Below are 24,551 nucleotides of genomic sequence, written 5' to 3' on the forward strand. Positions count from 1 at the left end.
TATATTCCAATGGAGTAAAAAAAATCATTCAAAAAAGACTAAACAGCACCAGAGGGTGTTGCTTGTTTCAGAACATTCAAAACTAACATTTCCATAATGTTTGCAGAATGATCAGTGGATTGGAAAGTTCCCTTAACGTTCATATAATAACCAAGAAAAACCTGGACAAAGCAAAACGTTCTAAGAACACATTTTTGTCAGTCGGGAAGCTGATGATCGTTTATGAGGCGTTTCATTGTCAGGTTCAGCCCTACTGGAGTTCGGTGTGTATCAAGACCATAATGTTTCGCTCCTTACAGCCACAGCCCATTACCAGCCCTGAACTTTAACCCCTCCATGTTCATTAATTATTAAGCGCTGGTAGTAGCTTTTGTTCTGTCCAGCCGTTCACATCCACTCATCTTTGCATATTTCATGAGCTAATCATTAGCACGTGACTGATCATTCACTCTCATTGTACAGCATTTAATCATCGATTCCATCAGTTTCAGGTACTTTTACATGATGATGGATGGGACATGCCGAGCAGAATGTCGTGTTCCAGCACAGTATCTGTTCACTAATGTCTGGCATGCTGTTCAACAGGACATGAGACGAACAAGACGACAGTCTTCGTGTTCGCTGTGTAGAAACGCTTTTACCAATACAGTGACACATGACTGACATGACATTAGGTGTGGCATTCACTTATATTGCCACACTTACTTATAGAACCATGTTTATTTCAGTTATATATATAAATAGGTAACACTTTACAATAAGGTTTCATTTAACATTAGTTAACTGCATTAGTTAACATGAACTAATAATGAACTTCCCGTATAAAGCATTTAATTATCTTTGTTAATGTTAATTTCAACATTTATTAATACATTACTAACCCTAACCCTAACCATGAACAGCTGTATTTGTATTAACTAACGTTAACCAAGATGAACAAATACAGTAACAAATGTACTGCTCATGGTTAGTTCATGATAGATAATACATTAACTAATGTTAACTAATGAAACCTTATTGTAAAGTTTTACCTATATATATGGTTTTATTTATAGAACCATAAATAAAAGCACTTCCTTTTGGCAAAACATTTTGATTACACTTTATTTTAAGGTGTCTTTGTTACACTGTAATTATACATTTAAGTACTGAGTAGTATTAAGTAACTACATGTACTTACTATAAGTTTAGCTTTGGATTTGGGTTTGGTTTATGATCAGTTGCATGGAATTATGCATCATTTATAATGATTACTATAGTACATGTAACAGTAATGACACTGTAAAATAAAGTGTTACCACTTTTATTTTAGGTAAACGTTCAGCTAACGTTCCCATTAAGTGATGAAAACGTAATTTCTGAATGTTCAAAAGGTCCTGTTTTATCAAAATTAATGCAAACATTAAAGAAAACAATAAGGGAATGTTTCAGTAAAAAATAAAACAATGCATAAATAACGTTTTTGTGCAAGCGTTTTGCAAAAGATATTAAAGACCAGATAACTTTGAATGTTTTATTAATGTTAGTGGAAGAACGTTTGTTCCTTGCCAGATCATTAACCGAAGACAGCAAATAGTGTCGGCCCAGATCCGGGCCACATCTGGTACATATGGATTCTGTGCATACCCGATGTGGACAGGTGTCATGAGAAATCCTGTCCCCCTAATAGTGTCCGCTTAGGACCCAATGTGGTAGCTGTTTTAAATGCCTGATCAAAAGCTGTTATCTCAATGTTTTGTTTAAATAGAAATCGATTCAGAATATAATACAGTAATTCACAATACACATGGTTCTGGACAAGCAATTGTTCAAAATTAAATTATGAATTCATTGTCATACTAAGTACACACAAACAACATTTATTTGAAATATGTATTGATTGCTATAATGGGAGCAATAACATGCCTAACATATTGTAAATTATTTCAATAGATAAACTAAGTAATAATACCAATATAAAATCATAACATAGTAATGTACCTATAATGTAAATAATAAAGAATAAAAAAACAACAACAATAATATACAGAACAGGTGCACAAAATAAATACAACAGGGTTTTTTTTTATTGTATAAACAGGGGCTTTTAAGATGTAGGGTGAGTGCAATCGTGGTGTATAAACTAAGCTAATCGGGTAGCTGTATGCTATGCTAGAACATACGCTAACTAAAAAAACATTAAGAACGAGATATTCTTGATTTCACAACTTATAGCTTTGGTTATATACTAGTTTATGAAACATAGGATTTGCAAGACGTTAAAGACTATTTTAACACAATTTAAATGACAAAAATCAAAACGTGATTTCGTAAGAATTGTAATCAGGCTCTGAACAGATTACCCATTAAAAGTTCTTTCAGCCAATAGAATCGCTCTGGGGTCCTAAGCGGACACTGTTTCACAGGGGGGACAGGATTTCTCATGACACCGGTGTTGTGGCGAATTTCGACCCCCTGCCAGATTATTAACCCCCAGTGTTGGTAGGTTTAGGAGTAGGTGTGGGGGCGGGGTTAGGATTTGGGGTGGGAATAGGAGTAGGCAATCAGGTAGCAACTTCAACTAAGGGGGTAATAATTTGGCAGGGGTCGAAATTCGTCACAACACTTTTTCTGGGTCGAGACACTATTATGTTTCTGTCTGTTTAAATTCAGCATTGCGGTTCTGCTAATTTTGTTGCTCATTTAAAATAAATTGCATGTGGTTTTCTTAATTCATAAAATGCATTGGATAAAAGAGCAGGAGCATGAGTTTGATGTTTTGGTGTCTGCCAAATGACCAATCAATTTAGATTAATGTAAAATCTTGTAGACTATTCACAGAAACAGAAGTTCAGTCAACATGCAGGCATATTTTCCATCAGCAGGTCTGCCCAGAGTGTGCAGGTGAATGATGATGCTGCGTCCAATCAGCAGCTCAGAACTTTAGTATATTCTCATTCTGAAGATCTCATTGGTCAGTGTCATCGTGGTGGGTGGAGTTCACATCTCACCCCACAACAGTGATGCGGCAGGAGGGTGTGTCTTGTGTGTGTGTGTGTGTGTGTGTGTGTGTGTGTGTGTGTGTGTGTGTGTGTGTGTGTGTGTGTGTGTGTGTGTGTGTGTGTGTGTGTGTGTGTGTGTGTGTGTGTGTGTGTGTGTGTTGTTATGATGATGATAACAAACTGAGATGTAATTCCATGCAGATTTTAAGTCACTGAATCTTTTTTAATATTCTGTGATTTCTGTTCGATTGTGATGCATATATAGAGTTTTTAAAATTTCCATCTATGACTTTGCCTCAATGAAACAATGCTTAATAAACATTAACAATGCTTAATGTTTCTTAATTTTCTTGTTTTATTTAATTTAATGATGTGCTCCAGTGTTGTTTAATATGCTCTTCTTGTCCAGTTTTGTATGAGTTATACTTTTTAATAAGATAACACGTCATATACAACTGGACAAGTTAAAAACAGAAGCAGTTTCCTGGAGCTGATGGTGTAGTAACACACAGCGATCAATACTTTCACTGCATGTGTGATGAATGTTTGAATGAGTTGCTGTTGGACACCAGACAATGAGGACATTTCGTGTGCTTGTTACTGAATCCCATGAGATCAGATCATATTTCCTTCCCAAAGGCAGCTGAAGTCTAACAGGAACCCTTAGGTTGTGTAGAAGCACATTTACGCACACTTTACACATATTGAGTTTGCTACGTGTATTCACATAAAATCCTCATTTACTCCTCATTTTATCCTAGCAGCTCACAATACATGACCATGTTCGTTTTTCACACAGCATGACTGATATTGTAAGGGATTGACACTGAATATACAGTATATACAATGTATAAGTGTTTGTCAGTGGGGGAAAGGGTTAGAAAGTGTAATGATAAGATATCAGTGATTAAGTATCAATGGTAAACCACAACAAAAATCTATACAATGGTGGCCACAATTATTAGAACATCTGGGAGTCGTTTTATTGGGCCTGGATTTATTTTCCAAGAGGACAATTATCCGAAACATTCTTCTAACTATTGCCGGAACTACTTGCGACGGAAGGAATCTGCTGGAACAGTGATAATGATGGACTGGCCCCCTCAAAGTCCGGACCTCAACACGTTTGGGGCGAGTTGGTAAATAAACTGGACAGATCTATTGTTTCCATGCCCATGTTTCCTTATCAGATAAAAATGATTTCCCTTAAAGGAGCACTCCACTAGTTTTGAAAATAGGCTCGTTTTCCAACTCCTCTAGAGTTAAACAGTTGAGTTTTACCGTTTTCGAATCCATTCAGCCGATCTCCGGGTCTGGCGGTAGCACTTTTAGCATAGCTTAGCATAGATCATTGAATCTGATTAGACCGTTAGCATCTCGGTCAAAAATGAGCAACTATACTCTCATTCCTGTAATAATCAAGGAACTTTGCTGCCGTACCATGAGTGCAGCGGCACAATGATATTACACAGCGCCTGAAAATTGGCTAATGTCCATCAACATAACTAAACTGCTTGCACAGAGAGCGCTGGGGACTATTTTCAGGCGCTGCGTAATGTCATTGCGGCGATGCACCCATGGTCAAGTTTTAAGGAAAAATATTGAAACTCTTTGGTCATTTTTTCCAGGATCTGCAAAATGAGCCTATTTTTCAAAAAAGTGTAGTGCTCCTTTAATTGAGCGCATTAATTTTTATACAAATTAAAAAATGTATGTGCATTTTGGTGTTTCAATGCTATACCCCAAAGTTTGCATAAAAATGGCTGGATGGAAACTAATAAGACCTATGATCAATCAGTGTCAAAATGAAATACAAAACCTCTGCTAATTGAAAGAATGCAAATTGACAATGCAATATTCAATGATAATATAGCATAATAAGATATTTATAAGCAATTGCAGAAGGCATGAGATAACATTTGTGTTGAAGTTCTCAGAAGAAATATATCATACTAGAGAGATGTGCTGCTGTAATTGCTGCAAAAGGTGGACATACCAAATATTAAAGTTAAAAAGTGGATAAAAACAGTACAACTCAATCATCTGATGCATGTTTCATGAACATTATGAAATTAAATTCATGTTTTGGAGTAGGGCTGCGCAATATATCGAAATTATCGAAATATCGCAAATGTATATATCGCATTATGCATATCGCAAGGGCATGAATGATTTTAATAGGCTTCTTCAACAATGTGAAAAGTGTATGTTTTAGGTCGACGCATACAGCAGAGAATAGACTGGGCACACGACTGTTATTTATGTGATTTGCTTGAAGTTAAAAAGAGTTATTAAACGCAATAACTTGCGAAAAACAACTCCTTGCAGTCTCGCGCTGTCTGACACACACACCGAAACATGCGCACAAGCCTTTCTTTTTTCGTGTCTTGTTACACACTCGAACTGCTTTCTTTTCCCAGAAAGAATGTGAAACAACACACAAATGATATCATTCTGTTTAAAAAAATGTTTTTAAATATAATTTAAATAGATTTTACAGACTTAATATATCGTAGCAATATCGTATCGCATATCGAATATCGCATTACATATCGCATTTTTCTTCAATATCGCACAGCCCTATTTTGGAGGCAAAAAAGGTCAATATTTTCTGTTCTGTCAGGCGTTCTAATAATTGTGGCCTTCACTGTATAAAAACAACAACAATTATTATATTATTATTAAGTAATTGTACAAAACAATGATAGAAAATAGGGCATTTGCATACATTTATGCTTTAGAGGTGTTTGCATGCCTTAAGGGTTCAAGCAAAAGCCTTGTCATTGTGTGAAGGTATTGGGAACACGCCCTTCACTCTCTGATGTGTGTGGTTTGATGTTGCCCTCTACCGGGGCTTCCCTGCGGTCACGTGATCTCTGGCAATGTTTTACCTGGCGCTCTGTGTGACGTCATCGCGCACCGTGCAGGAAAAGGAACTGGTGATGAGTTCATAACTCTCCGCTAACTACGGGAATGTAACTAAACCTACTTTAAACTGGTTTAACCGTGTTCAACACTGATCCAGGTGATTTGATTAGCATTAGAGCATGTCTGCGTCCGCTGTGTTCGTGCTGGACCTGAAGGGGAAGGTAATTATGACTTATAATGAACGACTTTATGGGTGATATTAAAATTAACCTGATTTAAATATGTGTTAAACATCCGCGAGTCGCTGTTTATTATAATCTGAGCATTTATACAGCTGTCTACTCAAACGACATCAGACATAGTGGTTAATTATTTAATATGTCATATGATAGTATGTAACCTATTTTGAAGATGTGCCCTATTTAAACAGCTTAGAGGTGTTACAGTACATGACATGAGCAGATGTCATTTCCTTCCCAAAGAGGAAGTAGTATTATTACATGTGAAAGAGTGTGGCTGGAACCACATACTACTCTTACTTTTTCTGCCATAGAAAGATGTGTTAAAAGCAGTAGGCGGTTCTAAATTCAGCATCTGTCTTGTTGTGAAGTTACAGATGATGTCACTCATGAAATGGGAAGTTCATAAATTATGAAATTAAATCTGTCTGTCGTACTTTGATGCAAATGTCACGTTTCCCAATTTGTCTTCCCATCAGGTGCTGATATGCCGCAACTACAAAGGCGATGTTGACATGTCCGAGATTGACCACTTCTTCAACCTGCTAATGCAACAGGAAGAGGAGGGGCTTGTTTGTCCTGTGATGTCACATGGCAGTGTCCACTTCCTCTGGATCAAGCACAGCAACCTGTACTGTATCCTTTACATCGCAAACTTTAGTTATAAAGTTATTCCAAATAACCAGTGCCAATTAGGCTGTAGGTGCGTCCCAATTCGCGTACTTATGCACTATTCTATACCGATTTGTAGTATAACTTTAAATACATGGATGATGCACTTAATTAACTGAATGTGGAATGTTGAACACTTTATGGACTCGGCTGTCATCGCTTTAATTACGTGGGGGAGGGGCATCAGACTCAGATGATGAATGACTAAATAACCGTAGAAAATGAATACACTACACTTGAGTGCATAAGTGCATAGTGTATAAGTGTATATGGCATAGTGTATAAGTGCATAGGGCATAAGTGCATATAAAGTGCATATAGTGTATAAGTGCATAGCGCATAAGTGCATATAAAGTGCATATAGTGTATAAGTGCATGGTGTATAAATGCATAGTACATATAGTGCATAGTGTATAAGTGCATAGTGTATAAGTGCATAGTGCATAGGGCATAATTGCATAGGGTATAAGTGCATAGGGTATAAGTGCATAGGGCATAAGTGCATAGTGCATATGGCATAGTATATAAGTGCATATGGCATAGTGTATAAGTGCATAGGGCATAATTGCATAGGGCATAAGTGCATAGGGCATAAGTGCATATGGCATAGTGTATAAGTGCATATGGCATAGTGTATAAGTGTATAGGGCATAGGGCATAAGTGCATAAGTGCATAGGGCATAAGTGCATAGGGCATAAGTGCATAGTGTATAAGTGCATAGGGCATAAGTGCATAGTGTATAAGTGCATAGGGCATAAGTGCATAGGGCATAAGTGCATAGTGATAAGTGCATAGGGCATAAGTGCATTGGGCATAGTGTATAAGTGCTTAAGTGCATAGGGCATAGTGTATAAGTGCATAGGGCATAAGTGCATAGGGCATAAGTGCATAGGGCATAAGTGCATAGTGTATAAGTGCATAGTGTATAAGTGCATAGGGCATAAGTGCATAGGGCATAGTGTATAAGTGCATAAGTGCATAGGGCATAGTGCATAGGGCATAGTGCATAAGTGCATAGTGCATAAGTGCATAGTGCATAAGTGCATAGGGCATAAGTGCATAGGGCATAGTGTATAAGTGCATAGGGCATAAGTGCATATAAAGTGCATATAGTGTATAAGTGCATAGCGCATAAGTGCATATAAAGTGCATCTAGTGTATAAGTGCATGGTGTATAAATGCATAGTACATATAGTGCATAGGGCATAAGTGCATAGGGCATAGTGCATAAGTGCATAGTGCATAAGTGCATAGTGTATAAGTGCATAGGGCATAAGTGCATAGGGCATAAGTGCATAGTGTATAAGTGCATAGGGCATAAGTGCATAGTGCATAAGTGCATAGTGTATAAGTGCATAGGGCATAAGTGCATATAAAGTGCATATAGTGTATAAGTGCATAGCGCATATGTGCATATAAAGTGCATATAGTGTATAAGTGCATGGTGTATAAATGCATAGTGCATAGGGCATAGTGTATAAGTGCATAGTGTATAAGTGCATAGTGCATAAGTGCATAGTGTATAAGTGCATAGGGCATAAGTGCATAGGGCATAAGTGCATAGTGTATAAGTGCATAGGGCATAGTGCAAAAGTGCATAGGGCATAGTGTATAAGTGCATAGGGCATAGTGTATAAGTGCATAGGGCATAAGTGCATATAAAGTGCATAAGTGCATATAGTGTATAAGTGCATGGTGTATAAATGCATAGTGCATATAGTGTATAAGTGCATGGTGTACAAGTACATGGTGTACAAGTGCATAGTGCATAAGTACAAAGTGCATAAGTGCATAGTGTATAAGTGCATAAGTACATAAGTGCATAAGTGCATAGCGCATAAGTGCATAGTGTATAGTGCGTCATTTCAGATGCAACTTGTGTTTTGTTGATATATGTTGAATGTTTGATGCTGTTCAATTGTGTATCAATTTCCAATGTACCCGTTTAAACTTAACCTGCCATTAAAATCAGTGGTGGCCACCACCAACAAGAACTCTAATGCATCTTTGGTGTACGCCTTTCTGTACAAGCTCGTGGAGGTGAGTGGACTGAGATCGCCGCTCGTGGTCATTCATTAATTACCGCTGTTAATTCTCCAAGCGAGGACGGAATTTCATGCTAAAAAACTAACACTTCTCATGGTCTCTTCAGGTGTTCACTGAGTATTTCAAGGAGTTGGAGGAAGAGAGCATTCAGGATAACTTTGTTATCGTGTACGAGCTGCTCGACGAGCTCATGGACTTTGGATTCCCGCAGACGACGGACAGCAAGATTCTTCAGGAGTAAGACACATTTGCTTCATTCGCTCATGGAGAAGCTGATTTCCCGCAGGTCTGTGACCTTCTGTGTGTTGATGGTCTTCCTCTTAGGTACATCACTCAGCAGGGTAACAAACTTGAGGTGACAAAGACCAAAGTGCCCACTACGGTCACCAACGCCGTGTCCTGGAGATCAGAGGGCATTAAATACAAGAAGAACGAAGTTTTCATCGACGTGATTGAGTCCATTAATGTGCTGGTGAGTAACATCATCTTCTTTAAATAGTATTTCAGCAGGTGTTTCACAGAGGAAGGTGTTTCTTGGGGCTCCTTTAGGGGTGTACGATATATATCACATACACTATGTGATGTAGTCTAGTAGGTTAGACTAGTGTGCATTTAGAGTGCACGCTTTCATTGCGTGATTTAGTCTATTAAAATGCATTTAGAATGCCCAATATTCAAAATAAGGGGAATATTTACACATATACCTCTTTACAATATTTACCTCTGTATGTCTTTTTATATTTATATAATTGAATATAGTTAATCAATATCACCCAAAGGGTGCCATTTTTTCTCCAAATATCTGCATGATTACAAATGTGATTTTGTGATTTTATACAGCAGTTTAATAAACAAGAAGTTAATATTAAGTGACTTACACTTTAGATACAATATTGCCTGTTTTTGCTCTATTTCGGCATCGAAAATAGTTCCAAACCAAACCACAGCACTGTTTTGGGTCTCTGAGCAACACACAGCTGTGTAGTTTGGATAAATTATTCAAGGAGTCACTCATTAAAGGTGCACTGTGTAAATTTTAGCAGCATCTCCCCTCACCCCACCGTGCACCCCTGTCTTTCGAAGCACATAGAGAAGCTACGGTGGCCGACACAGGACAAAGATGTCGTCGTTGGAGAGAGCAGAGAGTAGCTAGCGCTCTGTAGAGCAGTTTGTCCATTTAGGGCTACTGTAGAAACATGGCGGCGCAAAATAGAGACTTCACTGTAAGGAGATAGTAATGGCTCATTCTAAGGTAATAAAAACATAACTGTTCATTATGTAAGGTCTTTATACACCACTGAAAACATAGTTATGCTTATTATATTGGATTTATGTCAATAGATCCTTATAAATACTACACACTGCACCTTTAAGACAGGCAAATGCTTTGTTCCTGAATGAATGAGCCGTTTGAATGAAATGGTTGAAATTCAATTGCTGCGTCCCAATTCACCTACTTATACTACGCCCTAAAAGTATGTACTCTTTTTGTGAAGAGAAAGTACATTATTTTGAGTGTGTATCAGAAGAGTAGGCAAGCTTTGGGACGTCATAATAGCGTCTTTAACGGTTTCTCTCTGTCACATCCTATCACCGTACACTGACCTGTCAATCATCTTGTCACAGTTAATATCCTCCACATTTCATCCCGGAAAAAATTAATTTCCTAATGTACCGGAGAGAAATGCAGTAGCACGTTGATCTGCCGGTCGTGGGTCTTTCATGCGGAGACTCTCCTCATATTAATGCACAACGATGCATTTAAAAGTTAATGGCCAATCTGATCTTTATAAAAGTTCACGTTGTTGCAGATTAAATATAACACAGATAACGTTAAATACATATTTTTTGTCAGCTTATATGTTGATTATTAGTCAATCAAACCCCTTTATCTAAACCTCTCTAATTAACTGTCGGTCGCGCCCAGACGCCATGTTTTGTAGTTTTTATAACACTTCTATTTGTAGTTCTGAACCGAATCCTACTCCCAAAGCGCAATGGGTTGTGGGCAATATTAGCCGTTATAGTGTGCACGGATCCACACTTCAAAAATCTACAGGAAATAGTAGACCATCCGGGGACTGGCATACTCTTTGGGACACACTTATTTTATTCTCACTTATTATTTAGGTTGCAGGGAATGACTCTTTTTTACTTTGTTTGTGTGTGTTTAGGTGAATGCTAACGGCAGCGTAATGAGCAGTGATATCGTGGGCAGCATCAAACTGAAGACGATGCTCTCAGGAATGCCAGAGCTCCGGTTGGGCCTCAACGACCGCGTGCTGTTCGCCATCACTGGCCGTAAGAATCAGCCGTTATTAACTAAGCAGTTTGAATTCATTAAGTGTGTTGTGCCGGATCAGTCCTGAAAATAAAGTGTTGTGTGTGCACAGGAGACAAAGGGAAGACTGTAACCATGGAGGATGTGAAGTTTCATCAGTGTGTCCGTCTGTCGCGTTTCGAAGGTGACCGAACCATCTCCTTCATTCCACCTGACGGAGAGTCCGAGCTCATGTCATACCGGATCAATACACACGTAAGGCTCCTGCACCAGCCCTTCAGTGGCTAACAGCTTGTGTTTTTTTATCTCTGTCGCCCACCCGTTTTATCTTCCTCTATGGCCATGCAGTTGACCGATTTTCTGCAATTTTTCATGAAGTGACTGAGTGAGTTTGATTGACAGAATAAGCATCATGCCTGTGCTGTACGTACAGTATCTCAGTGAGGTAATGAACAACTAGTTGTTAACTGCGGTTCTGTTCATGCAGCACACACTTCAAACAAACCCACTCTCAAACTCACTGAAAATTTGAGGGAGACAGTTTATTAAATGCTGTTGTTAGGTTGATCTTACAGATTGTCCAAAAAAATCCACCTATTATACTTTTTTGTTTTATTCCCTTTCATGTAGTGTGTAATAGAGCTGTTAGTGAATGTAAAAGGTCAAAGTGCAGATAAATGGAGTTATTGTCTCTCAAGAGAAAGAAGCGATTCTGATCTGCCGAAACCAGTCATCAGTAATTCCAGTCTTACTTCCTTTCTCGGACCTACATAGAGACAGGCCGCATTTAGGCCACGCCCACATGGGGGGGGGGATGTATCCAAAGCTCTCACCTGTCATTGACTTTGTATTGCGAGAAGCAGCCTCCTTGCCATTTCGGACTTATAACAAAAAACAACAATGTCTATAAGCTGCTATGTGACAAAGTGTACGAGCGTTTAAGTAGACAGAATTGGACAAATTCAATAAGACGTGAAGCTTCAACAGGAAGAATGGGTACATTTTGGGATCCTGACACTCAGTAAACTGCAGTAAACATTTTGTCACTGTTAAGTCAAATATCCAAATGTCAGTTTTATATATTATATTTCCTTAGTTCTCAGTGTAATATAACATGTTGTGCTCTGTCTCAATTGCCTGTATCCACTTTTGTGTCCTTATAAGCTCGTTTTTTGGGTGAACAGCTTATAAAAACTTCTGGGTTTTTGGTTCTGGGTTTTGTTTAGCTTGTTTGCTGTACACTTTGTTACATATCCGCTTTTAGACATTGTTCTGTTTTTTGTTATAAGTCCGAAATGACAAGGAGAACGCTTCACGCAATGTAAAGTCAATGGAGAGCGTTGGATTGTCCCCCCCGCGGTGGGCGTGGTTTTCAGATTATGACTCGTGTTGCTCTGTCTTTATAGGTTTGTAACTATTTTGCATAATGCCAGACTATGCTCTTCATTGGCTGCCGGTGAACAGCGTCTCCTTTGCCCCGTCCTCTAACACTGTAGTTGTAGCTGAGACTGGAAGAGTTTGGTTCTTGTTGTTCATGTGGAGAAGACGCTGTTTTCTGCTCACAAAGCGAATGCAATTTGATGAGATTGATACGGTAAAACTGACGCCATCTTTACTGTTCGTATCACTGTGTATCAAGAGCTCAGGAAATTCAGTTATAGTAATGGGTGTTTCGTTTCTGACACATGCTGTAAACGGTCGGCCAATCACTACAGACTGGTGACCAATCAGAGCAGAGCAGCTCTCAGAAAGGTAGGGTTTAGAGAGACCGAATCCTTGATCGAACTGTTTCCGACATGGATATTATGAGAAATAGTTTTTTTTGGATGCATGTAAAAAAAAATTGTAGGAGACTCCAAAACAAAATAAAAACGTTTAAAATACAATAATAGGGGCACTTTAGACAATCCAACTGGAGAACATCTATTACACTATTTTGAACATGATCATCATAGTTGATCACATCTGCTGTGTGTAGTGTTGCAGAAGTCTCTTTATTAACCCTATCAGTCTTTCATCTGCAGGTAAAGCCGCTCATTTGGATCGAGTCAGTTATTGAGAAGTTCTCTCACAGTCGAGTGGAGATCATGGTGAAGGTTTGTCATCAAAGCTTTCTTCATTGCACCATACTGGAGACATTTCAGTCTAAATTTAAAGATTTAATGTCTTTTTTATAGCATTGTTCAGCTAATTTAGAAATGTAGACTGATTTTCCATGTGTGAATCCTCTCTCTCTCTGTATTCCAGGCTAAAGGACAATTTAAAAAGCAGTCTGTAGCCAATAATGTTGAGATTCGTGTGCCTGTGCCAAGTGATGCCGACTCTCCCAAGTTTAAAACCAGCACAGGTCACGCTAAATACGTTCCTGAAAAGAACTGGGTGGTGTGGAGCATTAAATCCTTCCCAGTAAGGAACCAATTACTGATGCCTAGCTCTTCTGTTTTATGAAGACCTTTGTCATTTATTTATTTCAGACTCTCATGCACTTTAAGATTATTATTGTATCTGTAAAACTGAGCTCTCGTCTCTCTGTGTCGTTGTGTCCATTGGCAGGGTGGAAAGGAGTTTCTCATGCGTGCCCACTTCGGCCTGCCAAGTGTTGAAAATGACGAGAAAGAGGGAAAACCTCCGATCACCGTTAAGTTTGAGATCCCATATTTCACAGTGTCAGGCATACAGGTGTGTGTATGACTTTGCATGGGCATTTGTATATGTGTGTTATCACTCTATTTTGCTTGTGACAAATGATAGGTGCAGACATCCCACTTCTCCTGGATGTTCTGGGAGTCTCCTGCATATTGCTAGTGGCTCCCTGATGCCTGCAAATTATACAATATCCCGAAAACAAGTGTTACTATACGAGGACAATACATGAAGATCATTGAAAAGATCTCTAGATTGGTTGCTGGCGTAGTTGCTACATGGCGATACTATCTGCTTGTTAAGTCGTGGCGTAAGGAACGCCGTTTCTGGGTCCAAGCCTCAACTCATTTGCCATCGACGGCCATTTATGAGCGCTATTTATTCATATTAAACATCAAACATTTAAAAAAGTTAAACATTTTAAATACTTACCGTCTACACAATATTCTCTGTGCTCACAGCGTCACAGACATTAATATTTTAACGATTTATAAAAGATGAATCACTGTCTGGCCAACTGGAATTTTGGTATGGAGATAAAGGTTATGATTATAATTTTTTGTAGTATTACACCACATTGTGTGTATAGTAGCACCGTTTGTTGCTTTTCTTGTGGTATGAGATAGAGTGTTTGGACCCGGAAGCGCTACCGCGTGACATCAGACTTAACAACCGAATAGCAACGCCTATCAGCACTCCTCCCTTTTGTCCAATTGACCTATCGGTAAGCCCCGCCCCCCTTAGTTACTGTTGCTAACTCGGACAAACAAACGGAGTTGCTATATCTTACAATGACAGCGGTCAGTGTGAAAACCTTATCCCAAGATGTTTTTGAAAACAGAATGTAGCGTATACCCCGTCTGAATGATGGCCAAACTTTACTGATGGTTTATCAAGTTTATTATGTCCTTTTTCACTCCAAAAAATCATCGTAAGAGCTGAACAAACAAAGCATAAGAAGTGCGCATTAAAGTCTCATTCACAAACTATCTCTCTCCATTGCATTACCATTAACATACACAGCAAATTACACAAATACACTCATACAACGAACAGTAAACAAACATATACACAGAGCTTATGACTTTTCTGGGGTGCAGTTAATAACTGGTACACTTTGTATCTGCAAAACAACTCCGATAAACTGCGAGTGTGGGCTCTCCCTTTCACTACCCGTAGACTATAATACCCATCAAAATAGGAGTCCTCCTTAGTAGGACAGATAATTTAGACCTTAAACATATCTAAAATTAAATTACTTTACATATAACCAGTTTAATATAGCGAGGCACTGAAATGTAGACCTTCGTGTTTTTGACCTACAGTGTTACATGACGTGAGAACAGTTAGTTATTACGGTTTGTATGTTAGCAGGGACTTTAATCGTAACTTAACGAGAGTATGACAGACAGAAAATCCTCTCAGGATCCCTGGAATCAGTGTTACAGTACCTCAGGCACGAGGTTTTAGCATTTTTGTAGCATAAACACGCTTCGTATTTTCCAATGTTTCTCTATGGCGCTGACACCTAAAGATGTCCGAGTTCCGGTCCCAGCGCAACTGATACTCAACTGCTATTGGCTCATCTGTGTTCTAGGGGAGGGGCTTACCGATAGGTCAATTGTGGCAGCCGCGTTGGCATGTGTGGCCTCTGATTGGTGGAAGTGTGCCTGTTGTCATGTAGCTCTGTTGTCGATCAAGTGTGTGATGTAACGGTGCAGCCGCGAACATAATATAATATAATATAATATAATATAATATAATATAATATAATATAATATAATATAATATAATATAATATAATATAATATAATATTCTGTTGTAATGCAATGTCCTTTAAGGGGGTGGTGTTTGTGTCTTCTCCTGGAAATTTGTTTTTGCAGGATGGGATGTCTGCATTTGTTCTTTAAACATGGCCTATTTAAGATCTTATGTAAGACTTTATGATCAGTAGGAAATTAATAATTGGATTTTATTTGAAAGCTACTATACATGAAGATCATTGAGAAGATCTCTAGATTCTCATTGGTCGCTGGCGCAGTTGCCTAATGGCGAGACCGCACCCCTCCCTTTTGTCCAATTATGGCAGCCGTGTTGGTTTGTGTGGCCTCTGATTGGTGGAAGTGTGCTTATGTCATGCAGCACAGTTTTCGATTTAAAGGTGCAGTCTTGAACATATAATATAATATAATATAATATAATATAATATAATATAATATAATATAATATAATATAATATAATATAATATAATATAATATAATATAATATAATATAATATTCTGTTGAAATGCAATGTCCTTTAGGGTGGTGGGGTGGTGTTTATCATCTCCCGTAAATGAGTTTTTGCAGGATGGGATGTGTTCTTGGTCTGCTTAAGGTCTAATGTAAGACTTTATGATCAGTTATGGAACATGTGTCTTGTTTTGTAAGGTACGGTACATGAAGATCATTGAGAAGAGTGGCTATCAGGCGCTGCCGTGGGTCCGCTACATCACACAGAGCGGAGGTGAGCAAGTGGTTTTGCATATTTAGTAGGTTTTCTTATTCACACAAACATGCAAAAATGTAAAACATACATAAGCTCAATCATTTAAACAGAAACCATTGACAGACACACACAAAACTAAATTTAACGAATAAACATAATAATAAAGAATTATAAGAATAATGACCAATAATGAATAAACAAAATTTCCAGGCCTTGCCATATAATTAGAATTTATTACAAATAGCAAAAAAAACTAAACAAAAAAAACCCTGAAATTCCTTACACTTACTACTGTATATTTATCATCCCATAAAGCAGTTTTTTAAAAAGATTGTGTGTTTGGCAATGGAGCATATGTCAAAAGTATGACTGATGTATTAATTATTAATTGATTAATTATTTATATCTGTGTATGCTTTCAGATTACCAGCTCAGGACAAACAACTAATGTGCACTGCAGACACATGACTGAGATTTGCACATCGAATTGTTGTTTTTTGTGAAGAAAAATACTTTTATGTAATGTTTATGGGGACATTCTAAAACGCTTAACGTGAAAAACGCTTAACATAGTAAGACCGTGTTAATAACAGACCAAACTCAGTAAACATAATACTAATGAAGTATACTATGGACAAAAAATCGAGCCCAGAATATGAACGTTTAATTACACGTTAAACGTTTTCCTCCCATAGAAAACCATTATAAGAAAAGGCTTAACGTGGCTTAATGTAGTAAGACAGTGTTATTAAGAGACCAAACTTTTTTGTACATGGGATACTTTATTAGTATTGTTTACTGAGTTTGGTCTGTTATTAACACTGTCTTAGTACATTAAGCCACGTTAAGCGTTTTAGAAATGTCCCATGTTTATGTCTATGTTTTTAGTCGATTTTATCCTGTCAGAATTTCATTAGAAAAAAAGGACGCTGAATGTAAACATACCAAACATTTCAGTCACAATGTATTTTCACAAGTGCACCAAATCATGGAATATGTTGTCAATCATTTCTTTTTGCAATAAATTGAATGTATTTGTCTTGAAATGATTGTTAAATGTGGTGACTATTCCTGATGTTGACATATTACTGGGTCTTGTGCAGACTGTCACGAAGGCCCGCTCTTTTTTCCACACACACACATTCAGTCCGTCAGTGAATGAACGCAACAGTTTACAAATAAACCTTCTCAAATCGCCCGCCTTCTGCGCTCTAGATTCTCATTGGTCGCTGGCGCAGTTACCACGGCGATACTGTAGCAACGCCTATCAGCACTCCTCCCTTTTGTCCAATTATGGCAGCCGCGTTGGCGTGTGTGGCTTCTGATTGGTGGAAGTGTGCCTGTCGTCATGCAGCTCTGTTGCCGATCAAGCGCGCAATGTAAAGGCGCAAACGCGAACGGAGCATATATATATATGTGATTGTTTTGACGTGTTTGTGTAAACAGATAAACAACCAACGGTCACTCATCCACAAACAGCCGCGGAGAGGTAAGCGCGTTAAATGCTGTTCGTACGTTAATGTTGATGTTTCTCGGTGCCGTTTAACCGGTTCTCCGGAGAGATCCGCGTTAATGTTCCGCATCACTGAATTATTTCCTCGGGTTTTTTCTCAGATCAGATCTTATGTGACTGGTTCGTGTCCGGTCCAGGTGTTTCAGATGATGGTTCTTGACGGGTTCGGCTGCGGGAAGAGTCTCAGCACGGCGGCGGCTCGGGGGAATGTGGACGCGGTTCGGCGGATCCTCCAGGATCACCGGGTCGAACCGGACACGCTCAATGAGTTCGGGAAAACCGCACTGCAGGTGATTTACTCATTTACAGCTTTAAAATACACATTCTTTTACATAAGCGATATTTGTTTCGCTTTCCTTTCGGCCGTGAGCATCTGACGGACTGCGATGATGTCATAATGACCGCTGTCATCCATCATTACGTTTATTTACTTTTCTGCCGAGCAATACAATCATCCAATTAATGCAGAAAGTAAAACTACAACATACACGTATAAAAACAGGAACTAAACGTCTAATAATGTTATCGTTATTTTCATTTATCAGAGGAACTGCATAGCGTTTTGTCCTGGCTTTTAATTGTTAGTTCGCCCCAAAAATTTGAATTATCCCATAATTTACTCATCCTCAAGCCATCCTAGGTGTATATGACTTTCTTCTTTCAGCCAAATGCAATCAATGTTATATTAAAAAATATCCTGGCTCTTCCAAGCTTTATAATGGGAGTGAATGGTAGATTTTGAAGCCCAAAAAAGCCCATCCATCCATTATAATAGATATCCACACGACTCCAGGGGGTTAATAAAGGCCTTCTGAAGTGAATCCATGCGTTTGTGTAAGACAAATATCCATATTTATAACTTTATAAACTGTAATCACTGGCTTCCGGTAACGGCCGTTAGCGAGTCGAGTTCTGGAAGAGTGACCTCTGACCCGACGCATGACGTATTGATGATCGCAGAAGTGCAGAGGATATATATATATATATATCACAAATTAGAAGTCTAGGGCCCCAATCAGACAGAACGCGTTTTTTGCAGCGAGAGGTGCCTTTTTTAATAGATTTCTTTTGTGATCAACATTTTTTATTGTTTTCCAAATGATGGGGGGGGGGGACCTTTTTTAATAGATTTCTGTTTGGCGCCTCACATTTTAACCGTCTGTTGCGCCTCACGTTTTAGAAGGAGCGCCTGAAGTTGAAAAAAAATCAACACTGAGCGGAAAAGCGCCCAACGTCATGATTTACTCATCCTCAAGCCATCCTAGGTGTATATGACTTTCTTCTTTCAGCCAAACACAACCAGAGTTATATAAAAAATATCCTGGCTCTTCCCAGCTTTATAATTGGAATGAATGATACTTTAAATTTCGAAGCCCAAAAAAGCCCATCCATCCATCATAATGGTAATTCATATGACTCCAGGGGGTTAATAAAGCTCTGAGCGCCTAAAGTTGATTTTCCAGGTTTCTCAGAGCGGAAGTCGTCATAGTTGGGTTAAATATTATAGCTGTGAATGTATTATATGTATAATATTTTTTTGTGTGCCCATTTTCTCACATAGCAAAAGAAAAACGCCACAGTAGCGATTTCACAACTTACAAAAAGAGGGAAAAAATAGAGTGAGATTGATAACGGCAGTGAAAAGAGAGAAATATGTTAATTTTTACCATCACTCCCATAGACGCGATTACTAAACACCCTCACAGCAGCGGTAACTTTTTTATTGTCATTTAATGCAAAAGTAATAAAATACAAAGTATTAGTGTTATAAATGTACATATATTTAAAAAAAAAATAGATTTTGACAAGTCGAGCCACAAACTCTGTGCTAAGTGATGAACTGTGACTTGGAATCTCATATGGTCCGTTTTTTCCGGAAGAAAGCACTGAATGCAACAGAGAAAAAAAACTAAACAAAAAACAACTGAACGCAACAGAGACTTGTGCTTCCAAAGGATACACACTAAAGAGATGGCGGATTATTCAACTGTGGCTCGACTTGTCGAGACTGTTTTCCAAGATGGCTCCTGTCTGTATGCGTAATGTACTGTCTTTATAAAGTATCTTCTTATTAAACTGTTTGTACACTTACAAAGGTCTCAATGCTTGGGTTTGCATGTAGGGACCCTCATTATGCTACCGTGTTAGTGTGAGGCTATTTTGAGCCTTGTTAGTGGAATAAACTAGCGATTTAATTTGACTTATTCTATGCCCCATATACTAGCGTTATAAGCTAATCTGTTCTTAGAGATAAAACCTTTTACATTCGATATTCATGAGAACGCATCCCAGAGAACGATAACTCGGTATGTGTTAATTACCCCTAGGTTCATTTTTCACCAGAGTTGTCCTTTAAACTGAGGTCAGATTTACCACTAGTTATCGGATGGCTTGAGGGTGAGTAAATTAGGATAATTAAAATTTTTGGGTGAACTAACCCTTTAACTGAGGTCAGATTTTTAGCTTCCTAAGAAGTTTTTTCATCACTAGTTATCGGATGGCTTGAGGGTGAGTAAATTAGGATAATACAATTTTTTGGGTGAACTAACCCTTCAGAGGTCAGATTTTTAGCTTCCTAAGAAGTTTTTTCAGCTTTAAAGCACACAATGAGACGTTTGGTGTGCTGTAGGTGATGATGATGGGCTGCACCAGTGTGGCGTGTGTGTTGCTGGACCACGGCGCTGACCCCAACATCCAGGACCGCTGCGGCGTGACCCCCGCGCACGATGCAGCCCGCACGGGTTTCCTGGACACAGTGCGAGTTCTGGTGGACTACGGCGCCTCTGTCAATGTCCCCGACCACAGCGGCGCTTTGCCCATCCACATGGCCATCCGCGAGGGCAACTGGGACGTGGTGGAGTACCTGGCCCCGCTGTCAAACCTGAGGCACCAGGACAACCAAGGAGCCAATGCGCTGGACGTGGCCCGGGACGCGTGCGCTCCGGAGATCGTGGAGCTGTTAGAGCACCTGATGGCAAGCAGTTCGAATTGAAGAACTATATGGTGTGCGAGCCCTCAGTGCTCATTAGCAGGTTGTAATTTATATTAATATGTTGGATGTTGAGATATATGTTTCCATAGTTGGTAGTTGAACTCATAATATTAGCTGGAACATGTAGCACCAGTTTTGCACAGAGCAAATCCCTGCACTGGACTCAAGAGAGCTGCTCTCCTTCAGTCACGTGTGGGTTTGCCAGGCACACGTGTAAATAACTTTCTTTGGTATTTTGCTAAATATTTCTGTGCAGAAACTTGAACTGTTAACATTTTTATTCTTGTGAAATTATTCCCTGCCATCCGTGCACTGATGAATTCTGGTTTTGTGTGTAAGTTTGGTTGGAGTGTTAACATCTGTAAATAACATTGTATGAATTTATTTGACTTATTTATTGAAGAATTGTATATTAACGTTATGTTTACTGTGGTATTTCAAATGTTATTTATTAATGTTTAATAAATGAAAACTCACTTTGTCTGAATTGTTAGTCGTGTTGTAGCTGCTGAGATTTTTCCAACAGATATTTTTTCTCATCAAGAATATTAAAGATAAAAATAAATCAGGGTTTCTGCGGGTCTTAAAAAAGTCGGAATTCAGAGCAGAACGTCTTAAATTCATAAAATGGCATTAAATGTTGCATGCGCTGCATAAGATGAATATCCTCAGTATTTTTGTTTTGTTTCCCCATACAAATATCTGACAATCCTAAAATCAAATACTGTACATTTACTTGAGATGCTAAATGCTTATAACAAGTGTCACTGTAAAACAGTGAATCTAACTAACACTTTTTAGTTAACTTTACTTAGTGTCTCAACTTAATTGTAAAAATTGAGTAATCTGTACTATTCACATACTATGTTTACTCAGAAAAAACAAGTTAAGATGAATTGACTGGTTTGAGTGCCATTTTGTCAAGCAAAAAAAAGAAACACTCACCATTATGGTGATTAGTGTTCACTTTCATATTATTATAACTCTTTCTGGTGCAGCGAAGCAACAATAAATCACAGTTATTTGGTTTCAAAGAAAGAGAAGTAATAAATAGGTTGCTTTTAAAAGTTGATTTAGCTTCTGACTGAATAATTAACTATTAATGATTTAGCCCGAAATTAAGACACCTTTTAAAAGCAATCTATGTTACCTCCCTTCTTGTCGTATAATGATTGTTTACAATTTTATTGCTAACGCTTACATCATAAACACATGAAACCTTTTATTGGGTTGATATAATCCCTCTATATTTGGATCATGCTTGAGTCACACAGACTTCAGCATTTAGCAAAACAACTGGTTACATCTATGGTAGCTATACTAAGTCAAGAGTAAATCTAAAGTAAAAGATTAGATTATTTTTTAGTTATTAGAACTCTTGTGTAAGTGAACTACTAACTAAGCATTTGTTAGCACAACATACTATTCCTATTTCACTTTACTTGTTTTTTTTTAAGGCAATCGGTTTACATGCTTTTTCAAGTAAGTCTAACTAATTAGATTTTACAGTGTGAGGTATAAAAACTGTTTTTTATTTTTGAATCAAGTCGATTTTTGAACTAAGCCCATTGGCAGAATTTTTTTTTCCTCCAGAAAACAAGACGTCTTATTTCCTTTTGTTCCTCCAGGAAATGTATCTTGATTTAAGAATCTTTTGACTATTGCACTGGAAAACAAGACAAAAATACTGCGGAAGAACATCAATATTTTGCTGATTAGAAGGAAAAGTAAAAGTTATTTTCATAGTGTTTCAACTGTAATGGAGATCTGGCGGTTGAACTTTCAACCTTTGAATCATTGCTAATACAAGTCCTGTTTCTCCCTATACATTTACATTTAGAAAACATATGGCCTAATGTGTTCAGTTTATTACTTCCATTTTCTTTACTTGGTCTTAAAAAGTTGTTGAAAAAGTCTCACATGTACCTTCATAAAACCTGTAAAATCCCTGTAAATTAAAACAAAACACTAGGCACATGTCAGGTCATGCTGTGTCTTTATTTTAGGACCAATAATGCGACTCATTGAAGCAGTTTGAGATCATACTCAATCATTTGTGACCCTAGACCAGGGGTTTTCAAACTTTCTGATGCCAAGGACCCCCAAATACAATGAAACTTTTATGAGGGACCCACATCCTAAATTCCATCTATTTTTATGAGAGAAAAAAAACACATTTACTGTTAGATAATTTGTGACATTATAAATGCAAAATATTGTTTGCAAAATTAAAAAATACTTAATGTTGTATGTATAAACCGGAAGAACATTTTTCTATTAAAAATGATTTGAAGCAACTTTCACAATAAATGCATGTAAGCAGCTTAAGTACTGCGTTAAGAATAGTGCCTTCCAAGCAAGATAATGGGACTCAGTAGAAAGATACAAAGAAAACGAGAAACTTTTAGAAATGAAACAGGATATTCGGTAGACTTTATCCATATTTGCTTTGTGTTATTATTCTCTGAAATTTTCTGGGGACCCCTTAGGACCTTCCCTGGGTTGTCCCCGGACCCCAATTTGAAAACCCATGCCCTGGACTACAAAACCAGTCAATCTGAAAGCTGAACAAAAAAGCTTTTCATCGATGTATGGTTTGTTAGGATAGGAAAATTATTGGCCGAGATACAGCTATTTCTCTGAGGGTGCGAAAAAAAATGTATATTGATAAAATGGCCTTTAAAGTTGACCAAATGAAGTCCTTAGCAATGCATATTGCTAGTCATAAGACATTTTTTATATATTTACGGAAATTTACTAAATATCTTCATGGAACATGATCTTCTCTTAACATCCTAATGATTTTTGGCATATAAGAAAAAAGCATAATTTTGACCCATACAATGTATTGTTGGCTATTGCCACAAATATACCCGTGAGACGCATGACTGGTTTTGTGCTCCAGGGTCACATATGTATATTACCACTAACTACAATTCAGTCAGGTCCACTTAAGTCAAAGACACCATAGACAAACTTTTAGTCAAATTTTTATTGCCATATTTTACAAAACTTTACAGTTGGCGATACGGCTCTGTTCTAAATTCCCCATCCTTGTCATGAGCTCCATAAAAAGCCAAGACAGGGAACAGCAGCAGATCCTGGGGACAACCTCACATTTTTTAAACTGGGAGGGCAGCGAAATCCCCCATTTAGAACAGAGTATGCATCAATGACAACAGAATGACATTGATTAAGTTAAACACAGTTTAAGGAGGAGCTGGGGAGGAGGTGGGTCGCAGTGCAGCAGAAGCAGCCAAGCAGGCAGATTGAACTGAAGCTACGCTTAAAGGGTTAGTTCACCCAAAAATGAAAATTCTGTCATTAATTACTTACCCTCATGTCGTTCGACACCCGTCAGACCTAAGATATTTTAGATATTTTAGTTGAAATATGATTGCTCTGAAAGTCCTCCATTGGCACAATGGTACACTACACTCTCAAGACCCTTAAAAGGTACTAAAGACGTCGTTACAAAGTCCATCTCACTACAGTGGTTCTAAAATAACTTTATGAATCGGCGACAATAGTTTTTGTGCGCAAAAAAACCCTAAATAACGACTTACATAGTGATGACGATTTCAAAACAAAGCATCATGAAGCTACGAAGCGTTATGAATCAGTGAGCCAAATGATGATTCGGATCGCGTGTCAAACCGCCAAACTGCTGAAATTTGGCGATTCAAACCGCTGAATCGACTCAGTGATTCATAACGCTTCGAAGCTTCATGATGCTTTGTTTTGAAATCGTCATCACTATGTAAGACGTTATTTAGGGTTTTTTTGCGCACAAAAACTATTGTCACCGATTCATAAAGTTATTTT

General features: G+C 38.1%; 2 protein-coding genes across 3 annotated transcripts; both read left to right on the forward strand.

Moving 5' to 3' along the window:
- The first annotated feature begins 5,892 nt into the window (after positions 1-5,892).
- ap1m2 (adaptor related protein complex 1 subunit mu 2) lies at positions 5,893-17,264 on the forward strand. Of its 2 annotated transcripts, XR_013818289.1 has the most exons (13): positions 5,893-6,070; positions 6,568-6,724; positions 8,734-8,801; positions 8,914-9,044; positions 9,132-9,279; positions 10,982-11,108; positions 11,201-11,343; positions 13,113-13,184; positions 13,336-13,494; positions 13,642-13,767; positions 16,164-16,239; positions 16,644-16,740; positions 17,079-17,264. XR_013818289.1 is itself a non-coding variant. In XM_079840615.1 (12 exons), the coding sequence occupies exons 1-12, from the start codon at positions 6,029-6,031 to the stop codon at positions 16,667-16,669; spliced, it is 1,275 nt and encodes a 424-aa protein (XP_079696741.1). In that variant the 5' UTR covers positions 5,893-6,028; the 3' UTR covers positions 16,670-17,264. The 2 variants fall into 2 exon arrangements, 1 of the variants encoding a protein (XP_079696741.1); XM_079840615.1 differs by having other exon boundaries at positions 16,644-17,264.
- Positions 17,265-17,579: 315 nt separating this feature from the next.
- cdkn2d (cyclin-dependent kinase inhibitor 2D (p19, inhibits CDK4)) lies at positions 17,580-21,211 on the forward strand. Its single transcript, XM_079841604.1, has 3 exons — positions 17,580-17,710; positions 17,836-18,024; positions 20,364-21,211. Exons 2-3 carry the CDS (start codon positions 17,881-17,883, stop codon positions 20,724-20,726), a joined length of 507 nt encoding a protein of 168 aa, XP_079697730.1. The 5' UTR covers positions 17,580-17,710; positions 17,836-17,880; the 3' UTR covers positions 20,727-21,211.
- Positions 21,212-24,551: the final 3,340 nt, after the last annotated feature.

Source organism: Gobio gobio (genome assembly GCF_949357685.1).
Source record: "Gobio gobio genome assembly, chromosome: 17".
In the NCBI taxonomy this organism is placed as follows: domain Eukaryota; kingdom Metazoa; phylum Chordata; class Actinopteri; order Cypriniformes; family Gobionidae; genus Gobio; species Gobio gobio.

Excerpts from the sequence above, each read along its gene's own strand:
- cdkn2d (XM_079841604.1), top strand. The coding sequence starts at position 17,881 with ATGATGGTTCTTGACGGGTTCGGCTGCGGGAAGAGTCTCAGCACGGCG. Across the intron at positions 18,025-20,363 it reads TCGGGAAAACCGCACTGCAG|GTGATGATGATGGGCTGCAC; the intron begins GTGATTTACTCA and ends GGTGTGCTGTAG.
- ap1m2 (XM_079840615.1), top strand. The coding sequence starts at position 6,029 with ATGTCTGCGTCCGCTGTGTTCGTGCTGGACCTGAAGGGGAAG. Across the intron at positions 6,071-6,567 it reads TGCTGGACCTGAAGGGGAAG|GTGCTGATATGCCGCAACTA; the intron begins GTAATTATGACT and ends TCTTCCCATCAG. Across the intron at positions 13,185-13,335 it reads GAGTGGAGATCATGGTGAAG|GCTAAAGGACAATTTAAAAA; the intron begins GTTTGTCATCAA and ends TCTGTATTCCAG.